Source organism: Radiomyces spectabilis (genome assembly GCF_025331425.1).
Source record: "Radiomyces spectabilis strain NRRL 2753 chromosome Unknown BYT42scaffold_6, whole genome shotgun sequence".
Lineage (NCBI taxonomy): Eukaryota > Fungi > Mucoromycota > Mucoromycetes > Mucorales > Radiomycetaceae > Radiomyces > Radiomyces spectabilis.
The window spans coordinates 1791180-1811535 of record NW_026251931.1 but is presented as its reverse complement, the minus strand read 5'-3'; the positions used below and the strand labels follow the sequence as shown (position 1 = coordinate 1811535).

General features: G+C 43.8%; 8 protein-coding genes across 8 annotated transcripts; 3 read left to right on the top strand and 5 right to left on the bottom strand.

Moving 5' to 3' along the window:
- Positions 1 to 319: 319 nt before the first annotated feature.
- On the top strand, positions 320 to 3142 carry BYT42DRAFT_495490 (glycosyltransferase family 39 protein; the record flags this gene model as incomplete). Its single annotated transcript, XM_051564364.1, has 10 exons — positions 320 to 429; positions 488 to 792; positions 860 to 968; positions 1030 to 1095; positions 1163 to 1259; positions 1322 to 1505; positions 1573 to 1686; positions 1754 to 2218; positions 2291 to 2608; positions 2673 to 3142. The coding sequence occupies 10 exons, from the start codon at positions 320 to 322 to the stop codon at positions 3140 to 3142; spliced, it is 2238 nt and encodes a 745-aa protein (XP_051424075.1).
- A 318-nt stretch (positions 3143 to 3460) lies between these two features.
- BYT42DRAFT_496199 (uncharacterized protein) lies at positions 3461 to 4336 on the bottom strand (the record flags this gene model as incomplete). The annotated part of the gene is made up of 3 exons (XM_051564408.1): positions 3461 to 3691; positions 3759 to 4064; positions 4130 to 4336. The coding sequence occupies 3 exons, from the start codon at positions 4334 to 4336 to the stop codon at positions 3461 to 3463; spliced, it is 744 nt and encodes a 247-aa protein (XP_051424074.1).
- A 219-nt stretch (positions 4337 to 4555) lies between these two features.
- On the bottom strand, positions 4556 to 5232 carry BYT42DRAFT_495272 (Dynamitin-domain-containing protein; the record flags this gene model as incomplete). Its single annotated transcript, XM_051564353.1, has 4 exons — positions 4556 to 4791; positions 4857 to 4956; positions 5043 to 5117; positions 5200 to 5232. 4 exons carry the CDS (start codon positions 5230 to 5232, stop codon positions 4556 to 4558), a joined length of 444 nt encoding a protein of 147 aa, XP_051424073.1.
- A 2043-nt stretch (positions 5233 to 7275) lies between these two features.
- BYT42DRAFT_569781 (uncharacterized protein) lies at positions 7276 to 9097 on the bottom strand. Its single transcript, XM_051568324.1, has 6 exons — positions 8878 to 9097; positions 8625 to 8818; positions 8417 to 8540; positions 7958 to 8331; positions 7731 to 7877; positions 7276 to 7668 (listed from the first exon to the last, which is right to left on the bottom strand). Exons 1-6 carry the CDS (start codon positions 8987 to 8989, stop codon positions 7495 to 7497), a joined length of 1125 nt encoding a protein of 374 aa, XP_051424072.1. The 5' UTR covers positions 8990 to 9097; the 3' UTR covers positions 7276 to 7494.
- Positions 9098 to 10061: 964 nt separating this feature from the next.
- On the bottom strand, positions 10062 to 11426 carry BYT42DRAFT_593682 (catabolite repression protein creC; the record flags this gene model as incomplete). The annotated part of the gene is made up of 8 exons (XM_051570717.1): positions 10062 to 10202; positions 10276 to 10359; positions 10428 to 10503; positions 10565 to 10649; positions 10713 to 10792; positions 10855 to 11015; positions 11073 to 11237; positions 11316 to 11426. The coding sequence occupies 8 exons, from the start codon at positions 11424 to 11426 to the stop codon at positions 10062 to 10064; spliced, it is 903 nt and encodes a 300-aa protein (XP_051424071.1).
- Positions 11427 to 14483: 3057 nt separating this feature from the next.
- On the top strand, positions 14484 to 15866 carry BYT42DRAFT_515239 (uncharacterized protein). The gene is made up of 3 exons (XM_051565204.1): positions 14484 to 14619; positions 14696 to 14892; positions 14991 to 15866. The coding sequence occupies exons 1-3, from the start codon at positions 14542 to 14544 to the stop codon at positions 15763 to 15765; spliced, it is 1050 nt and encodes a 349-aa protein (XP_051424070.1). The 5' UTR covers positions 14484 to 14541; the 3' UTR covers positions 15766 to 15866.
- BYT42DRAFT_569775 (Zinc/iron permease) lies at positions 15867 to 17065 on the bottom strand. The gene has a single exon (XM_051568323.1). The coding sequence runs from the start codon at positions 16974 to 16976 to the stop codon at positions 16017 to 16019; it is 960 nt and encodes a 319-aa protein (XP_051424069.1). The 5' UTR covers positions 16977 to 17065; the 3' UTR covers positions 15867 to 16016.
- A 464-nt stretch (positions 17066 to 17529) lies between these two features.
- On the top strand, positions 17530 to 20278 carry BYT42DRAFT_605026 (uncharacterized protein; the record flags this gene model as incomplete). Its single annotated transcript, XM_051571115.1, has 6 exons — positions 17530 to 17565; positions 17872 to 17965; positions 18033 to 18265; positions 18346 to 18583; positions 18682 to 18787; positions 18871 to 20278. The coding sequence occupies 6 exons, from the start codon at positions 17530 to 17532 to the stop codon at positions 20276 to 20278; spliced, it is 2115 nt and encodes a 704-aa protein (XP_051424068.1).
- Positions 20279 to 20356: the final 78 nt, after the last annotated feature.

The following is a 20356-nucleotide window of genomic DNA, read 5'->3' as shown; positions in this document are numbered from 1 at the left end:
ATTGCCCAAACTGTGGTTCGGAAAGTGGGTAGACCAAAAACGTGACGGTTATCACTTTCGTTGCTACATGATTGGCGGAGTTGAATCATGCAATAATCCATCCTTTCTTTCCGTTCCTTTTCTCTTTTTCTTTGTCCCTCATCCCCGCGCCATGGCCGATCCTAATCTAAGGCATCGTCGTGCCTATCCTGAAGATAAAGCGGATCATCTTCGACAAGACGAAACGTTGGTCGACGTCAAAAAGGTAAGTGTGTACTTCCACCCACTCCAACTCGCATTTAACCAACTGGGCTGTATATGGGAACCCCAGTCGCGATGGATGCGTTCTCCCGCACGTCAAGCTGGTGTTCACAAAGCAGGCCTCATTGTCGTAACAGTTCTTGGATTTATTACTACATTTTATAAAATCTGGTATCCTGCTGAAGTTGTGTAAGTATTTCTGAGCATCGTAGTGGGGGCATTTTTCTGACAGTAGCTACTGTTACAGTTTCGACGAGGTACACTTCGGCAAGTTTGCGGGTTATTACTTGCAACGGAGCTACTTCTTTGATGTACATCCTCCTTTGGCGAAATTAATGATAGCCGCGGTCGGATATCTTATTGGGTATGACGGCCATTTCGATTTCGCCAACATCGGGGACAGTTACATTGAAAACGACGTGCCGTATATCGGTCTTCGAAGCTTACCGGCGACATTGAACGTGCTAAACGTGGCACTCATCTACAGTATCATGAAACAGTCTGGCTACGTACCAATAGTATGTTTCCTGTCCTCTTGCATGTATTTGCTGGGTAAGTTTTTCCGATCTCAGGGTGACATTGACATGGATTTTAATCCGGACTGGATCTTGAATTTTAGACAACGCTATTGTGGCCCAGCATCGACTGATTATGCTCGATAGTATGCTGATCTTTTACATGCTTGCCACCATTTATGCATACATCCGCTTCCGCAAAGTGCGACACCAGTGAGTGTAATTCTTCTTCAAGAATGGGTGGTTCAAAGGATCACTGAGGATGTATCTGTAGGGAGTTTTCTGGTTCCTGGTGGTTCTGGCTTTTTGCTACTGGTACCACGATGGCACTGACACTGAGGTAACCTATTAAAAGGAGCATCTGCAGCGAAACAATTAAGAAAAAAAAAATTAATACGTGAATGTAGCGTAAAAATGGTCGGTTTGTTCCTCGTGGCCGCCATTGGTATCTCAGTATTGGTGGATCTTTGGGAATTGTTCGATTTGAAACGCGGTTTGTCCATGGTAATTGAAAAAAAAAATAGGTACATATGGTGACGAAGCACAGAAAGTGACGTTTTGAGTAGAAACATTTCATGAAACATTTCTATGCCCGTGCGGTGGGGCTCATTTTTATCCCTATTGTCATCTATCTTTTCTGGTTTCACGTCCATTTTGCTGTCCTCACGGAATCCGGTCCAGGTGATACATTTATGAGTGCAGCCTTTCAGGAAACGTTGCAAAACAGCGCCATCAAAATGAAATCACTTGGTAAGTTGCACAGTGCATAGTATCCAGTATTGTACATCAGCAAATGGAAGCTCATATCTGTCATCAGAGATTGCTTACTTTGACAACATCACGTTGAAGCACAAGGATACGGACGTTTACTTGCATTCGCACAATTTGCACTATCCTTTACGCTATGATGATGGACGTATTAGTAGTCAAGGTAGGTTGGAAGGCATATTTTTCTGGGTGATCACTGTGCGATATTGACAAGGGTGATAATATATTAGGACAACAAGTGACCGGTGTAAAGGAGGTCGATGATAACTGCTATTGGCGGGTGAAGCCTACAATAACGCTAGACGATGAAGATGAGCGCGTGTATGTGCGTCACGGTGATATTATTCAACTTGAGCATATTGGTACCCAACGAATCTTGTTAACGCATGATGTGGCATCCCCGTTGATGGCGACGAATGAGGAAGTCACCACGGTGGCTGAAGGAGAAAGATATAATGAAACCTTGTTCCAAGTGTTACTGGATGACCATGACAACGGTGACATTTGGCAAACCCACATGAAATCTGTGCGTCTTTTGCATATGGATACCAAGGTCACCATTTGGACTCACGATCAAGCTCTGCCGGATTGGGCTCTCGGTCAGCAAGAAGTCAATGGAAATAAGAACATTTTGGACAAGAGCAATTACTGGATCGCTGATGAAATTATGGGCATGAATGGTAAAGTGTCTCCTTGTTTTGGTCATAATAGCGATGTCAAACAAATGATTAAGGATAGAATGAATTGATTGTTCAACGATTTTTTAGCTACGGAGATCAACATGGAAAAGAAAAAGGAGCTCCGTCGAATGCCATTTTTGCGCAAATTTTTCGAGCTTCAAGGACGCATGCTGAGCCATAATGCCGGCTTGACCAAACCCCATCCTTATCAATCGCGACCGATTGCTTGGCCTTTTATGATTCGCGGTATATCGTATTGGTCAAAGAATGATACAAGAGAACAAATTTATATGACGGGAAACTTGTTTGGATGGTATATTTCGATCGGTAGCTTGGCCGTGTTTGCAGGTATCATACTCGCTGACACGCTGGCTCGAAGAAGAGGCATTGAACCTGTCGATGAACGTAAGCTAGTCATTGAAAAAATATCATGATAACCTTCCTTCTGATCGTCCGACTCCTCGTGTAGCTCTCCGACACCGTCTCATCAATTCTGGTGGTTTCTTCGTGATCCTGTGGTTGACCCACTATATTCCTTTCTTCGCTATGGGTCGCGCTTTGTTCCTCCATCATTATCTTCCTGCCGCTGCTTGCAACTATTTGGTGCTTGGGGCCATTTTCCAGTTTATGTTTGTTGATGGTGTGGATTCACCGGTATCAAGTTTGCAGCGAAATGACAGCGCCAAAGAAGCGCGATCGCAGTATGTAGTGCGTCAAACCCCCATGAAGGCCTATCCCACTACGAAGACGTACGTGATGGCCGGAATTTTCATCCTGTTGCAATTGGCCGTATTTCTGTTCTTGGCTCCCATCACCTACGGAACGCCTGGGTTATCGGTGCCTGAAGTTTTGAAACGTAAAGTGTACAGTAGCTGGGATCTTCAATATGGTAAGCCAACATCAAATGGATCAAGCGTTCCACATGAGGATATATATTGATCAAAATTGTCCCTTTGATTCTTTTGTAGCCAAATAATAATGGCAAAAATCCGTATCTTGCAAAAAATAAAAGAAGCAATAAAAACCAATCCAGAAAAGCAGCCATCCATAGAACAGAAGAAAAAACAGATACAATTGGTCATTGAATATTGGATGGGATATGGTTTCAAAGAGGTAGTTAGGGTGATGTGGTGAGTGCACTTATTCGCTGTACGAGCTCGGTCATTCGGGCATCAATGACTTGAATATTCTTATTCACCGAATCCTCGTTCTCGCTCAAGCTCTTGGATAGCTAGAATGTTGTGTGGTCAAAATACCTCACAGTGGTTTCAATTCCCAAGATTTGTGACTTACCGTTTCGCAGGTTGTTTCCAGGCTCTTGAGTTCTTCTGCCATTCGAGTTTGTTCAGTGGAAATAATCTTGATCGAACGTCCAAAAGTGGCAGCTTCTGTATGCAATCCTTGAAGCGCCTTGAGACGAGTTAACAGAGCTGGCGTCAAATGGATCAAGGGATCGATCTTCTCCATCGTGCTGAACAACTGGTTGACCTAAGAATATAATATTTGTAATCAGAAAATAGATGGTGCGAGATTTTGCAACCATTGAGGCTCGTACCTTGTTCTCTGCTTCATTAGAAAGCGGTGCATTCTCTTTGTTACTGGTATCGTTTGCAGCAGGAGAGGCTGATAACCCGGTGAGGCCGGCTGAATAAGCGGAGGTGCCTGAGGAAAGGCCAAAGCCAACTGACGTCGAAAGATCCTTGCGGCCTGACTTGACTTCATTCAATCGATCCATTTCGCTACTCAGAACTTTGACTCTTCGAGCCACGGCTTCAAGATGTCTCGGTTGGGATAAAATAGTAATCTGTTGTTCTAGTTTGGTAATAGCGCTGATAAGCGACGAGGCGGCCAAGGTGGGAGGCTATAGAAAAGCATGCACATCAGGGACCTTACACAAGTTAATTTTCCGTATGTAGTGTGACTTACCATGTTGTCTAGGCCCTGTCCAGCACTGGTGCCAACTAATTTCTCTATTCTAGCAATACGTTCATCAAAATCGGAGACCTGGTTCTCTTTATGCATTTTGGCTGTTTGAGGGCTGTAAAAAAGCTCATAAGTAACAACATCGCCCTTTTCATCAGTGTCAACAACGACGGTATCGTCATTCTCGGATTTCGGACTGGACAAGGACATGTTTTTAAAGGCTTCAAGTTGTTTGATCAAACTTTTGGCCTCTTCGATGCGTTTTCCATAAGTGAGGTTTCCATCTTCGTGCTCCGTGTCACCCAGTTGTTGATGAAGATCGGCGAGTTCCGTCTGAAGATAGGATATTTGAGACAGTAGATCGGTTTGATTGATTGCCTCTTGCATTTCCTGGGTCGCTTCCTATGAAACCGGGCAGATCAGATCAGTCTATCGAATCCCCATGATTTTTACCCGCATGTTCTTTAATAATACCTTTTCATTTTCAGTTTCTTGCTGCAGTTCCTGCACTTCATACATCAAGCGACGAAGCTTTTGCAATTTTGTTTCTTGCAAAGCAATGCCTTTGGGTAGAATTTCGTATTCGTTGGATTCAATGCCCGGTGGTCGACGTACATAGGCACGGTACATAGCCTTTTTTCTACGTGTCAACTTGTCCGAGAAATCTGAACACCAACAAGTCAGGTTATGGCCAGGGAGAAAAAGAAGAACTACTCGCGACATGACTCACCTGCATTATCTGCATCCACCACCGTATTCTTGAATCGTTGGGTAGCTTCTTTTACAGATACCGGCGTTCGAATCACGTTTTCGTTACCGTCATCACTTTGCTAATGGTATGAATGCGCGACAAGGACGCAAGACTTATTGCTCAGCCATTGACTTCATCTTGGTTTCACGGATAATCACGCAGTACCTGTCCATCATCGCCAGATACGAGATGCGTTTCGTCAGGTACGTCGGGGGTTTCAAAAACATCTGGTTGATCGTCCTTTGCAGACAAAAGCGTTAGCCGAGCGACGTTGTAGAATGACTGAGCAAACGCAAATTGTAAGAAAGATAGGGTGACTCACTATGTCTGGTAATGCCGAGTATTTTGAACTCATGGGTATATGTCAAACTTCCTTGGATGGAGCGGCAATAGGTCACTGAAAAGGGAGGCTTGCAGAACACGCCTCGGTCGATGTGCAGTGAAACTGAGAAAATGCCGGAGTGTGCAGCTCATCACCCAAATTTCCTTGCTTGTCCAATGAAATTTTCAGCTCACGGTCGGTAAAAGTACAAGCACACCACGGCATTATCTCCTCTCATGATCCACAATACCATCAACCGCTTTTCACGTTCATTAATGGCGGTAACGGCGGTAAACGACAGTAGTTTCAAATAGTATATGTACTTATACATGAATTACCTTGTTTCTGGTTCAGTTGCCTGCTCGATTGATGGTCAAGAGGGAAAACAAGTTCCCTTCTATCCTTGATTGCAAAAGCCTTTATTACCAGCATTTGCAATCGGCTTGCGGGAGTACCTGGTTATAGGTTGGGCTTTGATGCCGCAAACAGACAAAATACGTTTCTTTAATCACATGATGGTATTATTCATGCCACGGTTTTTTTCATGAGTACAGACTATGACATGAGGAATTTAAAGCACAATTCCACCCACTTCACCAAGTGAAACCATCTGGCAATGATCTGATATGATATCTAAACTTTGGGAAATTAGCGATTTTGTAGATCACATGATCTACACCAAGTTATCAGGACCTGTTAAACCTTTTTTTTTTTATCTTTCAACCATGCCTCGCTACCCACTTCCACGGTAATAGGCGAAACAATCAGCAGCAAGATGCCGTTTGCGCCAGTTGTGGTCAAACAGAGCATCGCCGCCGTCCAAATAAAATGTGGGTAGAGCTCCTTTTTGAAGAAAGGTGGTGGATGATGTCAATCTGGGTGTTCTGTAGCATCATTTAGCTTGGTTTTTCTGTCAGTTATACTGTATATCATATGCCCTTTGATTCTCTTCAGTTTTCGATGATCGATGATACATGAGCAGATATGCTTCGATCTATGAATTCATGCATTGACTATCGTTTCATCCATGGGAAATCCACATATTTTTGTCTTCAATTTTTTCTTTGTCTCTGATTTACCTCTCTCTAGAGTAAGGCTTTCCCATGTAACTGATCGGACGATATTACTCATAATTCATGCATCGGTAGGTGACTATTGTTTCGTCCACGGGAAATCCATATATTTTGTCTTCTTCTTTTCTTTTTTTTTCGGTTTTCTCTTTTTCCGTTTGCCTGAAAACCCTCACTATCATTGCATCCTCACCTGATACGCATCCATCATCCAGACTATGGTTTACCCGCGTGTATCTGTAACTGGTCAAGTCGATTAAATATCAAAAAGGTAGCTTTTGTGTGATGGGACTATCCGTTTTCGACAAGAAAAAACTCACGCTCTTTTTTCTCTATCCTTTCTTTAGCTTTTGGTTTTCTCTCCGGTTTTCTTTTCGCCCTGGCAAGCCATCCATCCCCCCAAATCTTTCTACTTTGTTCGCTCACCAAATGTGGCCAATCCGGTTTTTGTCGTCAAAGGGCATCGTCGATGGTTTGACTCTCTTTTCCATCGGAAAACGCTTACCCGTCCTCCTCAGCTTGACTTCACCTGGATTACTTCCCATGGTATTGTCTTGATATTTCTTCCCGACCATTTCATTTTTGGAGTTTGTAGTATGCATATTTGTATTTTATTCGATAGACCTTCTTGCAGTCTTTTCCTCCCTTTTTTTTCCCACAGGGTTTTTAGAGGGTTTTTACAGCCGCACCTATTGTTTTACTTTTTTTTCATATTTGTATCGTTTCTTTTTTTTTTTCGGGTCGGGAAGCTCTGGATATCTGCTACCTCACATACAAAGTTAAAATACCTTGACGACATTTGAATCAATCAAAGAGCGTACTAACACATTTTTCTTAATAACCAACATTCCCACATCATTCTAGATCTATCATAACCTTGGGCGGAACGGGACTGAGAGGGTCAACAAGTGCTGCTGCACACATGTTTGGAAATCATGACTTTACGGTATGCCAGAGTATTGACATTAATATACACAAGTTCCATCAAAAGTCTCGCCCAGGTTATGCCGTATTGCGTTAGGCTTTTTGTCTGACGAATGTCGCTCAAAGTAAAAGGGCGACGTCCAGTAGCAGGTGGCATCCATTGCACAGCGGGTGTACGGCTTGTTAATATAAGACACATTCATCGACATTTCTGCGGAAAAGAAGATTTTTTTCTTCCAAAGAGCAGTAGTATAAGACATCTATTATTATTTGTTGAATCGCAAGTGGTATTCAGATCATTTTAGTGTGTATGCTCTGGCGTCACGTCTCCCGTGTCTGTATGCACTTCGTTGTCATCATTAGGTTCAGTTAATGGAGCTTCATCGTCCGAAGGCGTTCGACTACTGGCACAGCTGCTGTCTGCACTTCCGACAATCAGTTTGCCTTTTCGATTACGTGGTTTCCAGAATTTATCCTACAGCAAACATTGGTCAGACGATCCCAGTCTCCGGGATCCGAGTAACACAGGCGACTTACAACCACATCTTCCGCACCAAATAGACTGCCAAAACCTCGAATAAAGTCGTGACTTCGATCTTCCCAAATAGTCATAGTGTCCTGAAGCGTGGTTTTGATGGTATTTCGTAAATCTTCTATGGATTTCTTTGTCTTGATCTTGCGTTCCTATACATTCATTGAAAATCAAAAAAGCGCTGTCAGGAACAAACAACGGCGATAGATCCCATATATACCAAGAGGTTTACCTTCAAGAATGAGATATTTAATTCCTTGGCACTCACGCCGCGTTCCAAATTACGTCGAAGATAAGCGTCGTAATCTCGCACAATCCGTGTGATAAGATCTGATGTGGAAATGCCTTCGGTACGTTCGGTGGGAAAGAATCGACCTTGTTCTTTTACAAAAGCGTATACATCGCCTGACTCCTTGCTCTGGTAAGGTTCGGCATCGTGGGCAACATAGTCAATACGATGATGATCCAAAAATTCTTGATCGACAAACCAAGGAGCGTCCCGCACTACTTCGTCCACCCATTTACAATGTCGAACTGCCTCATATCGTTCAATATCCGTCATCACCGTTTTGCCTTTGCGTTTGTGCGTTTCTCGGTCACTGCATACTGTAGTTCCGTATTCCGTATTTTCAATATTTTTGCCGCTGTTTCATGATGATGATGATGCCCGTCATGGCTCATATTACTTTACCTCCTACCAACAGGTACACGTTGGGAAACGCCTTTTTCGCTTGTTCAAGTGCTTTGGCATGACCAAAGTGGAATAAATCGTAAATGCCGTCGCAATAGATACGGACCGGTCGATCGGTGGGTGGCTACAAATTGTACAAAAAAAAACATAGAGATACCAATATTAAGCATGATGGTTTTCGTTGATGGCTAGTGGTATTGTCTATTACAGGATTGATTTTAAACCCATACTGCTCTTCGATGCCCGGTGGAAGTTCTGTCACAAGGGGGGTACTGATGGCTGGTTCGGTATCTTCGTAGGTAATGGTAACTTCTTGGCGTGGTCGTTTAACAAGGGGTTCATCATCGTAGGAGGTGGACGAGACCATGCCGGCTGGTACAGAGGAATCGGTATTGTCTTCATCTACGCATTTCAATATGGGTAAAGCAGCAACAACGGTGGTCTTTAAGCGAGTGACTCACCCGAAGCGTCGCGTGAAGTAGGCTGGTCTTCAGGTTTGCCTGTAGTATCCAACAGCTGTCTTTTACGCTTATTCATTTTCTGGCGAGTGTCAAGAAAATCGGAAGGGTCCATAGCGAATAAGCGAATAAGATACAGAAACGCTGTTTGAAGAAAAAGGAAAGATGGGTCGCTTCTAAACTGGTTTTGAAACTTTTTTTTATTTTTTTGTGTTGGTTGGGGTGCCATCAATCGGCGTACGAAAAAAAATGATCATCCGCCCATTGCTCACTGTCGATGAAAATGGCCCCTACAAAACCCTAGATAGTCGAAATAAAGGAAGATGTACCTTTGCTTGTTCACGTTTACATTCACGCTCACTCATTCAATGCAAGCTGTTCTACATGGGTTCATTTGACTCTTTTAATCAAGAAATCACGCTAATAGAAACAACTCCTGTTTTACCATTTTCGGCACAGGCATCCTTTTCTCTCGCATCAAATGGGTTGGTGAGAAAAGTTATACATATATTGTCCAAAGTTATCAACATTAGGTATATCAGAAACAATTCCTAAGCAATTCCTAATTCACTGGATCATGAATCTATTACATATTTTCAGGAAGAATAAAAAAAAAAAGAGAACATAAAAAATTGTACAAAAATGCAATTCGTTTTGTGATAAATACATTAGCCAATCGAAGGCCGGCCCCAGATTCGTATCCGACCGCGACGATCGGTCGTGATCACAGCATCCTCGCGGAAGAGTATGTCAACGCAAGGGTCCGCATGGATCATTTGAGTGGCCGTAGGCTGTAAAATGGAAACTTGACTTTTGGGTGGAGGCAAATGCAGCGTTGGCAACGGGACTTGACACGCTTCGTCTATGGACTCGGCCATATCACTCATCGTAAGACTGCCAAAGACACCGCCGCTGCTGCGCGATGGTCGTTTGCGGAACCGGTTGAACGACGACGGAAACCCGTAATTTGGGTTGGCAGAAGAGGATGGAGTCGTCGTATCGGTCGATCCGAATTTACGAATGGACAGTTGTCTAGATTTTTTCATATCGGTGGGTGGGGATGGTAAAGCTGTGAAGCTTTTGTTCTTTGGGCTTTTTGGTGGATGTAAGATTGGATCAGAGATACCACGTCCCCTCTGTTAGAATACCTCTCCGTCAGCCATCTTTGCTTTTTCCTATTATCATCACTAAAAACCACTTGCCTGCTTTGGTCGATGAAGCGCGTTGAATGAGAAATCCCAAAATATGAGCTTGCAATCATCGCCTACACTACAGAAACGGTATACGCGATCATCGCATCGCCAGGGATCAAACGCGACTCCAGTCACCTGCAAAAAGAGGAAAAAAATGTTTACAAAACCAAATTTCGAATTTGTGACCAAAGTGACAACGCAGACTTACCCATGATTTATGGCCTTGACAACGAGCAACGATGCGTTGTTCTGGGAACGCCCAAATCGTCACCAAGTCATCTTGTCCACCCGTCTATGAAAGGTACACATAGGGTTATTATTATTTATATTCTTTGCTGCTCACATCCAACCGTAACCTACCAAAAGATATCTGCCATCGGGACTCCAGGCCACGCATAACAGTTGTCCATAATAACTTCCAAACACGTCTTCTAATCTGCACAGAAAATGAATACCAAACATTGATCCAATCGCTGTCAGAAAATAAATGGTCTTACCTTTCCTTTTGATAATTGATGATACGCAGTTGGCCATCCATGCCGACCACCGCCACATGTTCACCATTAGGTGAAAATTCAAACGCTACAGCAAATGCAATGAGAACAATGGCACTATCGGTAAAAATATGAACGAGGCAAAATGTACCTGATACTCCTTTGGTATTGACGCGCCAATGGGACACAGGATTGTATTTGGTGTTTCGGTGAGGCTTACTGGCTTGAAATCTAATATAACGGTGAATAAAAATGACCAGGTTGATGATGATAATGATAATATCAATACTCACTGATCTGACGTCCATGATGATACCGAGGGAACAGAAAACGTTTGATCTTCTTTTTCCTTGTCTAAAATCATGATGGTCCCGTCACTGAACGAAGCCATGAAAAGATCTTCTGACCCTGGAATCCATTTCACGTTCGTCACAGACGAACTGTTCAAAACGCCCTATATTATCCATGAGCATCTGTGTCTCTTTTAATCCCTATTGCAGTTTCGACCTACCCCTTTGTTCAGTCGTATATATCTTCCGCTGAGTGGATCGTACCAGACGCAGTCCCCCGAAGAAAATCCAATAATAACATCCAAGTGATCATTGCACCGTGTCAGCATATTTACATCATGACAAGTGGGACATCCTTTTGTAAACACGATTCGCGACAAAGGTTCCTAGGAGCAACAAAAAAAAAGAAACACTGTTAATATATTTGGTCAGCGTCCCTGATAGAAAGAAAAAAGGAGCTTTACTTTGGATCTCTGGTAGCCGTCCATCCAGACAAAGCTCATGCCAACATTATAGAATAAGAATGGATCGTTGGCTGATCGCGCTTGTAACTTCTTCGACAGCTGTTCGTGCATAATGATTTGGGCCACAAAACTCGATTTGGTCTTTGCCAAATTATTTTTCGGTTTCCGCGGATGACGCTGGCCATTACGATTGAACAATGACGACAATGATCCAACACTGCTACTGGCCATCAGTGACGAAGCCATCTCGTCATTAAAGGTTTCTACTGTTGAAGACAGGGTTGCCGAGCCGGAAATATCATTCACGTTGGTATAGCTGCCGTTACTTGGAATAGGTTGCGCTGCCGACGGAGCATTGAGCCAGACGTTGGGCATTAAAGGCGAATTAGGATACTGCGACGTCGTGCCATTGCCATTGGTGCAGTTGCGAAGCGATGATCCAGACACATGTCGCACGTGTTCAATGCTGGAAGAGGATGATGATGCCGCGATGGAGCGACTCGATACTCGACGTTGAGCGTTTGGTATAGGAAGAGCAGACACCTTCCCCTGTGTGCCAGAGATAGAAGGAACCGATTCAATGGTGGCGAGTCCTTGGCCTTCGTCTTCCGAGGATTCAATAATCGTATAATCGAACTTTTCGGTGGACGATAAAGGCGTGGTGGTATTTTCAGATACAGAAGAGAAAAGTGAAGAGGATTTGGTGGAAGGGATCGATAGATGTTGGGGATAAACGGACTTGACAGTGACGATGGAAAGATGCGTGCCCACTGAAAATTGAGGTGGGATGTTTTGGAGAAAAATTTCTTGGATTAAATGATACGCGCCCTCTGGGGTGTGAAACTCATCGCAACGAAACTCTCTGTTCGTTGATGGATAGGGTTGTATGACCCTGGTGATCTGGTTGATACCCGGACGGCTGTTATTGATACTTTGGGATATAGCATTGGCTGCCAGGGTCTAGAAACAGGATACACCATTTTCTTGATATTAGCAACTTGTTATTGTCCGTTATTGTTCCCCCAGCTCTCACGTTGCACGGACGATTATTTCGCATAAGCAACCCTTTTTTTTTTCTTTTTTATATCTGCGCGACGCTGTTTTTGACGTTAGACCTTACCGATTGAAAATAACCGTCCATAAGTCAAAGTACTGTAGCCAAGTACAGAGTCACTGTACATTAACTTGCAACGATGATTCACAATGGAATGTCGGGTAAGAGGGGATGAGAAACTGTCGGAAAGGGGAACTGAAGTTATTGCAATGCCCCAAAGCTGCCAGTCACAAATTACAACATGGCAGCACTTTTGGAACAAAAAGGTGCAAAGGCCAATAAAATAAATGAGTTGCCCCTGTCAATGCATCTCTATATCATCCATTGTCTCCTTGCATAAACCCTGAATAAAAAAATAGTCCACACGGCTTACTAATTATAAACTCGCACGTTCATAAACAAACACAATACACCTGAACAAGCTTTACTTCCCCACACAATAAGCTATTTCGTCACCGTGAGAGTTCAGCGATCCGCCCTTTCCCTTTTTTCTGAAATCAATATGTGGCGGAGCTTTGAGCGGACGTGGTCATGGTTTCCCATCGCCAAGGCAAATTAATTTATCCGTCACACGTTACATCATCGGCTGAGGCAAATCTTTGATGAGGTTCACTAATGGTAACAGATAGAATACAAGGAAGACAAGTGTACATCATCAATGTTCAGTGGCTATGTATCAGCTGTAATAATTCCCTTTGACAATTTTAACAGCACATAGGATGAGATCATATGTTTACTCTATATCTTGCAGACTATCCCTAAAGAGTGACGCTATAGCGATCTGCAGCTAGCTCTTTATCATCAAGAATTTGGCCAGCATAACATATCCCAGAATCTAACCGCTTCACTTGTAAATTTGACGTAGCAGCATGGCCGATTTAAGATGATAAAAATGGTCTCTTTTCTTCTGGAAGGCGGTCCTGCAAAATCAGTCTCGCCAATGCATGGCCCTTATTGGCTGTGCTGTCCCGTTTTAGCACCGACACTGGCAACTCACTCATTTCACCTACGCAGTGCAAGCTCATGCCGCAAATCATGAATTGTGATAATTAGCAAGATTCATTTGAAGAAAAAAATGATGCCATGAGCATAGTAGCTTCAGACATGTCATGTCAGATTCTGTTTATTCGAAATTGAGATAAAGGGCGCTTTAGACCGTGAAGTTCGCAGACGCATATTTTTCTGGTTCGACCACTTGAATAAGAACGACCACAACTTTCACCCACAACATCAAAAGGAGTTGCAACAGACTTTATTCCGCGGTTCAAGACGTGGATCCTAGTAACTGTTCCGTTTGCCTTTCAGAATCCTTTTAAAGTAATACTCGATTCAGGCATGCGGATTGATCATCTGTTAAAGTAAAAGTATTCCTTTTTTACCTCCCCTTTAAAGAATACAAATGTTGCTAATTTAGAAAAGGATATGATGTGATATGGCTCTTACGCCTACGACGGTCCGCGATTATGCCTAGAATACAATAATGTTGAGCCTTGTAGAGGGTTGCTCACCCTTTACGCTTGTTGATAGATGTTGCTTTTCGGCCAGGAGAGCGCTGAAAACGATGGCGAAGAGGTGTTTGATAAGTCCATCTCCATTTTCGATTCCAGCTTAACATTCTGTGGTTTCCGGCTACAGGGTGACACAAATTCAAAGGCTTCATTCACCGGTGATTTGCCATTATGATATTCCAATCTATGTTCATGATACGATCTAGCGTGAATCCTAAACCTGGTATATTTGATTGTTATTGACCATTATCAAACATACAATGAGAATCGCAAAAAAAAATGACGTGACACTGGATGGCAGTCACCAAGTGCCAGGTTTTCAATGATTCACTGCGAGATCAAGAAATCCATGTTTGTATTCGTTAAACCAAGCGGTCAATGACAACCACAGTGAGACCGCAGCACCCGTCTGTGGGCAATTCTTGGTCAAAGCAGACTTCTGGAGATCGAGCCGCTTCGCTTACCCCGATTGCCGCAGCTGCGTTGTTTCAATATAACTGACCGATGTCCCACCGCGGGGAAATCCCCATCAGAAATTCACTGGAAACATGTCAATTGCGCAGCAGGAAATGACTGCTTTTAGATTCTATTAAATGCCGGGCAAACCGCGAGCGCTTTTTCCTTCACCAAGTCTTTTGACACGTCTCTCATTGTCCCTTTCAGCATGCCGCTTCCTACCGGAAACTATCTTGAAGCCATCCGCACAACTTCCAAGGAAGTAGTTGCAAAGAGTCCCGTAAAGGTGAGTACTATCAACAGACGACGGGAATTCTCGGCTCCTCATGGCCATTGAAACTGATCATCATTCATCTTCCCAGGTCTCTGAAGAAGGCATCAAGAACTTTTTGGAAAACCTTGACAAGCAACAATACGAGGAATTGTCGATTGATACTCCTATGCGTATGCCTGTCAAGTTTGACAATATTGCCGAAGAAGTCAATTTTATTGCTTTGATCGATCTGCTCAACTTTGGTAGCGGATACCGCGTACCACTCCACGAGTTGGCCGGCAGAGGGTAAGTGATCTTGTCCAAGTATAGCAGGGGATCGGCCCTGTTTGTGATATATGTAAAAAAGTGCCAGTGATCCTAACCATGAGTTTTGTTGTTAACAGTGCATTCGATACGATCCGTTTTGGAGCCATGTCATTTCATATCGGTGGCACTCCCATGACGGCCGAAACCTTCAAGAACATTACGGCGTTTGAGGTGTCTGAAATTTTCCAGTTCCCAATCGATCGCGAAGTCCAAGCTCCCAACATGCCTGGCGTGACAATCGGTGAACCTACGCCGTTGAAGCCATTAGCTCAAGGCATCGCCGACGTGCTGAATACCACGGGTGAATTTTTGGAAAAGCACGGTTACAAAGACCTTGCTAGTTTCATTCTGGATGTTACCAAGGGTGGAGACTCTACCGCCGCGAAGCTCGTAGAGAACCTTATCAAGGCGTTACCCGGTCTTCACGATTTCTACAACATCGATGGTACGGAAGTGTACTTGTTCAAAAAGGCCCAAATTCTCGTATACCATCTGTGGCTATTCTTCAAGGACCAGGATCCCGCACGATTCGATTTCAAGGATATCCACGAAATGACCATTTTCTCAGATAATGTAATCCCTACGATGCTGGCTCATTTGGGCGTTCTGGAATTGCCCCAATCCTGGAAGGACGATATTACGGCGAACGTCGATTTGGGCGAAACACGGGCCACTATCCTTCGCGCTGCAGCCATCGTGGCCTGCGAAGACATCATCCGAGCGGCACCTACGGTGGGACCCATTCCCAATATGCATGAAGGTGATTTGGATGTGTACCTTTGGCGTTTAGGCAAGATCGGTGATTATCGCAAGGTGCCTCGATTTGAGCTGAGAGACACTGTCATGTTCTGAAGAAATCATTCATAATATTATTAAATCCAACAGAGAGATAAAATAACATGATAACTGGTTCATTTGTAACTTTGTAAATTAAAAAAAAAGGTGAACATTTTTGTACAAAATTGTCATGATAAAATAAGAAAGTAACCATGGAAAACCAAAACTATGAACTTGAAAGTACATGATGTATATGTAAGTGGGCAGCGTAGAGAGATGATGTAGAATAGGAATGAATTGTATGTTTTTAAATAGACATCGCAGAATTAATGAGAGTGCTGCATATTTAGTATCAAAGGCAGGATCATGCCACCCAGAATGGAGTATACACGAGGACGATCCATTGCACCGTAAGATTGCACTTCTTGCAATGCGTGCATTGCCACATACAGAAAAGTACCACCAGAAAAGATGAGTAATATCCCCGTCCAATATTCCAAGCTCGCTGATGCTGTATTGAGTGCCGAGGCATAGAGCAGTAAGTAGGTGGTCAGAGCGCCGATCGGTGCTGACAGCGAGAACATCAAAAGATGCTTGCGGATCTGGATTCTCGAAAGCCCTTCGGCGAGCAGAACGGTGGTTAAGGCAAATGCAGAGGGAGCTTTGTGTAACATAATGGCGAGGAACACCACCATGGAAAGTTGGGGATGCGAAGCGGATGCGCCCAGCGCAATACCATCGGCTGCAGCGTGAATAATCAAGCCAATCGTCGGTGTTAGTGATTGCTGATGGGAATGTGCATGATGAGTAGATGCTTCAGGAGCTGCTTCTGGTAAGTCGTTGTCTAAAGCCGTTTCCGAGACAAGAAGGGTATCGAGCTGGTTATATTCCGTCGCATCGGCGTTTGCGGCATTGGCAGATGGGGAAGGATGTACGTGAAGTGAGCTCAACTGATCAATGACGAACATTAGCGCAAATCCGATAATTAAAGCCAAGCCAACCGAGGCGTGCAATGAGCCATGCGATTCCTCAATGTGAGCCGGACGACTATCGGTGGTATCCGTTGAATCCAGAGCATCGTATTGATTGCTGTTATAAAGAGTTTCCACACCTTCTGGCACAATGACAACGAGAGCTGTTCCGACGAGTAACCCGACACTAATAGCGGAGAAAATGCGTAGCTTTGACTCGGAGAGTTTGGTTGCAAGAGGTATACATCCGGCAAGGAAACTGCCTATTAACATACATAGGCAGAGTAACAGTAGCCAGACAAACGGATTCAACATGGAGAAGTGGATGAACAAGGGAGTGGAAAGGAAGGAGACAAAAAACTTACTATCGCAGTTTCAATGGCAGAAATTGCTGAATTTGCCCGTCATTTTACGGAAATGAGTGGCGGTCCAAAAACGGTGTCATGCTGGTGCGCCACTCAACGTCAGATCAAAATCCATTGGATGTGCCACCACACTCTGTCTGTTTTTCTGTCATGCGCTTGCGCCTTCTCCATGTATTAATTCTTATTGAAAACGGACCATGATGGGCTGCCGATATGACTTTTTCCAAATTGTCATCGCAGTGAGAAAAAGAGAACTCATATTTATTTGTAGACTAGTTTTTAAGATGCCCAATATGATACAAGGTAGCATATCATAGCAACGGTTGACGGCAGCGAATGGTTTCATCTGGTCGTACCCACAACGACAAATGCGTTTAGGGACATTGAATATCCTATTACAGCTTATGTGCATAAGTTGTGCAGACAGAAACTTGCAGTATTAGCGCCCATTAAGTGGGAGGTGCTCTAGGTGTTGCGGACTTATTTCTTTTTTCTTTCATTATATGAATCGAGTAGGCACAAGCGCACAATTCTTCAATGTAACACATTGCCGAATTGCCAGAAACAAACGCATCCGAACGACGAATGTAATAACCAATTAATGCGATCGGCGGTTCAAGTCGAGATAAAGTGGAGATGGCGTTTTTTTTTTGGGCCTTGCACGTTGCTCCAAATACAAACAAGAACCACCGATGCAGGACAAAGCACATGGTGCTCACTTGTGTTCGAAACCCCGCCTTTTGAGCCATTTTTGTGAACGGAAAAGTGACACGAAAATAGCCTTTTTTCCTTCCTGCCGGCAGTTTTTTCTCTTCTTTTTTTCTCAACTACCTCCAACTCATTAGTGCATGCCCATGGGATTGACGGGAAAGAGTCAGAATGAATTCTACATTGACTTGCATGAACATCGTTTCTACTTTCCTGGCGATGTAATAAAAGGTACCGTGGTCAGGCGACGCTTTACGACTTCTTTTTTTTTTACCTCGCTTATTCAGATATATCGTAGGCGACGTTGTCTTGGATTTGGCTAAACCCACCAAGACAAACCATATTAGAATAACCTTTTCGGGCGATATTCAAACCAGTGTTGCTACGATCCAGTTGTTTACCAAAACCATGCACTTGGCAACTTCGCCCGACGGAGACGGCAAATCTCATTATCTTGAGGCGCAAAACCATCGATTCCCCTTTGAATTCAAAATCCCCAGCGACGAATGTGAACTTCCCAGCAGTATGCAGGTAAAACGAGGGCGGGAAACGACATGGCTATATATCCACAATGGACTGACTAACTGACTGGGGATTTGGACCTTACCAAGTTGGACAAAATCGTCAAAGTCAAGTATCAGCTGGTGGCGCTTCATGACAGACCCTTGATTTTGGATCAATTTGCACCAAAAACGGAAAAGAGCATATCTATTTTGGAGCGCCTCGATGCCAGCTTGCCCGAGTACAATATCAAAGGCGAAATGATTGAAGCCATTCGATTAGACGGTTTAGACGATCCCCGCAAAGCTCAGGTCTCCATGATCCTACCTAAATTCGCCATCGTTAGAGGTAACTTTTCATCAAGCCGACGCTCCTAACCTTATCATCACCCAATTTACTGCAGGATCAACGTTACTGATCTGCTGATGGGATAATTTTTTTAACAGGTGATATTTTACCAATTATAATTCACTTGAAACATTTCCACGATTTTACGCGTAAGAGAGCTGTGAAACTGCAATTGATCAGACATGTGTATGCTGGGAAAAGCAAGTAAGTCGGTTCGCTTGATCCTGCACCTTGTTTGGGACGCTTGAAAATTCACCTACTTTAATGCTTGCCTGTGTTTTTGATAGAGGAGAATGCACACAGAAAGCCGCCATCATGTCGCATTACTTGGATATTGACATCCCTGGCCCTTTACAGTTCTCGCAGCAGATCCAAACAAAAATGCTCATACCAACATCGACACCACCTACCGTGGCTGAAAGCGGACGTATCTTTTCTATTGAATATTCCATTCGAGCTATTATCAACCTGAATGAGAAAACCGATGATCCCGAGCTACCTGAGCAATCAAAAAACATCATTTACATGAATGCACCCATTGTTATTGGCACATTCCCTAAACCTGATGTTATGATCGATGATGACGATGAGGAAGAAATTGTTCAGGCACCAGCGGAAGCAGAAGTTTTGGAGGAACAATTGCCGGAGGAAATGACTGACACTGTATCCACGAGTTACCATGAAGCAGAGGATGAGTTGACTCAAACATTGAACAATCTTGCCATTAACGAGACTGAGCAACCCAGCGACCATGCCTCACTTTATCCTTCATTAACCGATGCGGATGCTCCCCTTTGCCCGGTTGTAGACAGCTTGAGTCATGCCGCACCGTTACCTGCCACAGAACCGACAGCATCCAACACACCTGGATATGTCAAAGAGTCGATGCCAATACCTGCGCCTGTACCTTCGCACTCAAATCGAGTCAACCAAAACATGAATGAGCAGTCGTTGATGAGAGAGAATAGTGTTTCCAGCAATTACAGTGCTGATACTGGCCCCTCTCAACGTTACAAGCCGTATAACGCGCAGCAAGAAGTCAACCCGACTTCGTCATCACCGTACATCAACCATGCAAGATACGATTCGCTTTCCAGACATTCAACTGTTTCATCGACCGCAAGCTTTGGAAGTTCCACTCCCCCTTCGTCCTTTCAATCTCCTTCGATATTGACGGCTCCAACTAAACCAATGGTTATGCCCGATGCTCGTCATTATGTTCCTCCACAAGAGCGACCCTTTGGACCGAGTGAAACATCAAGCCCGGCATTGCATCCTACATATTATCCTCAAACCGAAAACTTACATTTTCATCAAAATCGCTCATCTCCGTCGACGTCATATCATGATGTTTATCAACCTCCACCTCAATATCCTGTAAAGTACTCGACAGCCAATAATATTTCAATGCCGCTGCCATCCATGCCTGTTCCGTCTATTCCTATGCAATCCATGCCAATCCCGTCGATGCCTACACCTTCCATTTCCACACCTTTGATGCCTTCTGTATCGCCAAATTTTCATCCACCGCCAGCGTTCCCCATCCCATACAGTCAAAATAATAATTACCCTGTCAACTCGGATATACTCTATCCCTCCGCTTCCTCTTATACTCCGGCGATGCCGATAACCACACGATCCGGTTTTGCATATCAACCCGCAAACGATCCAGTGATTCCACCTTATTACTCCTGATAAAAATACCTGTATAACTTAATAAAACTATCCAAATTAGACACTGCAATTGGGGAAAGGGAATTTTGGCTAACAGTG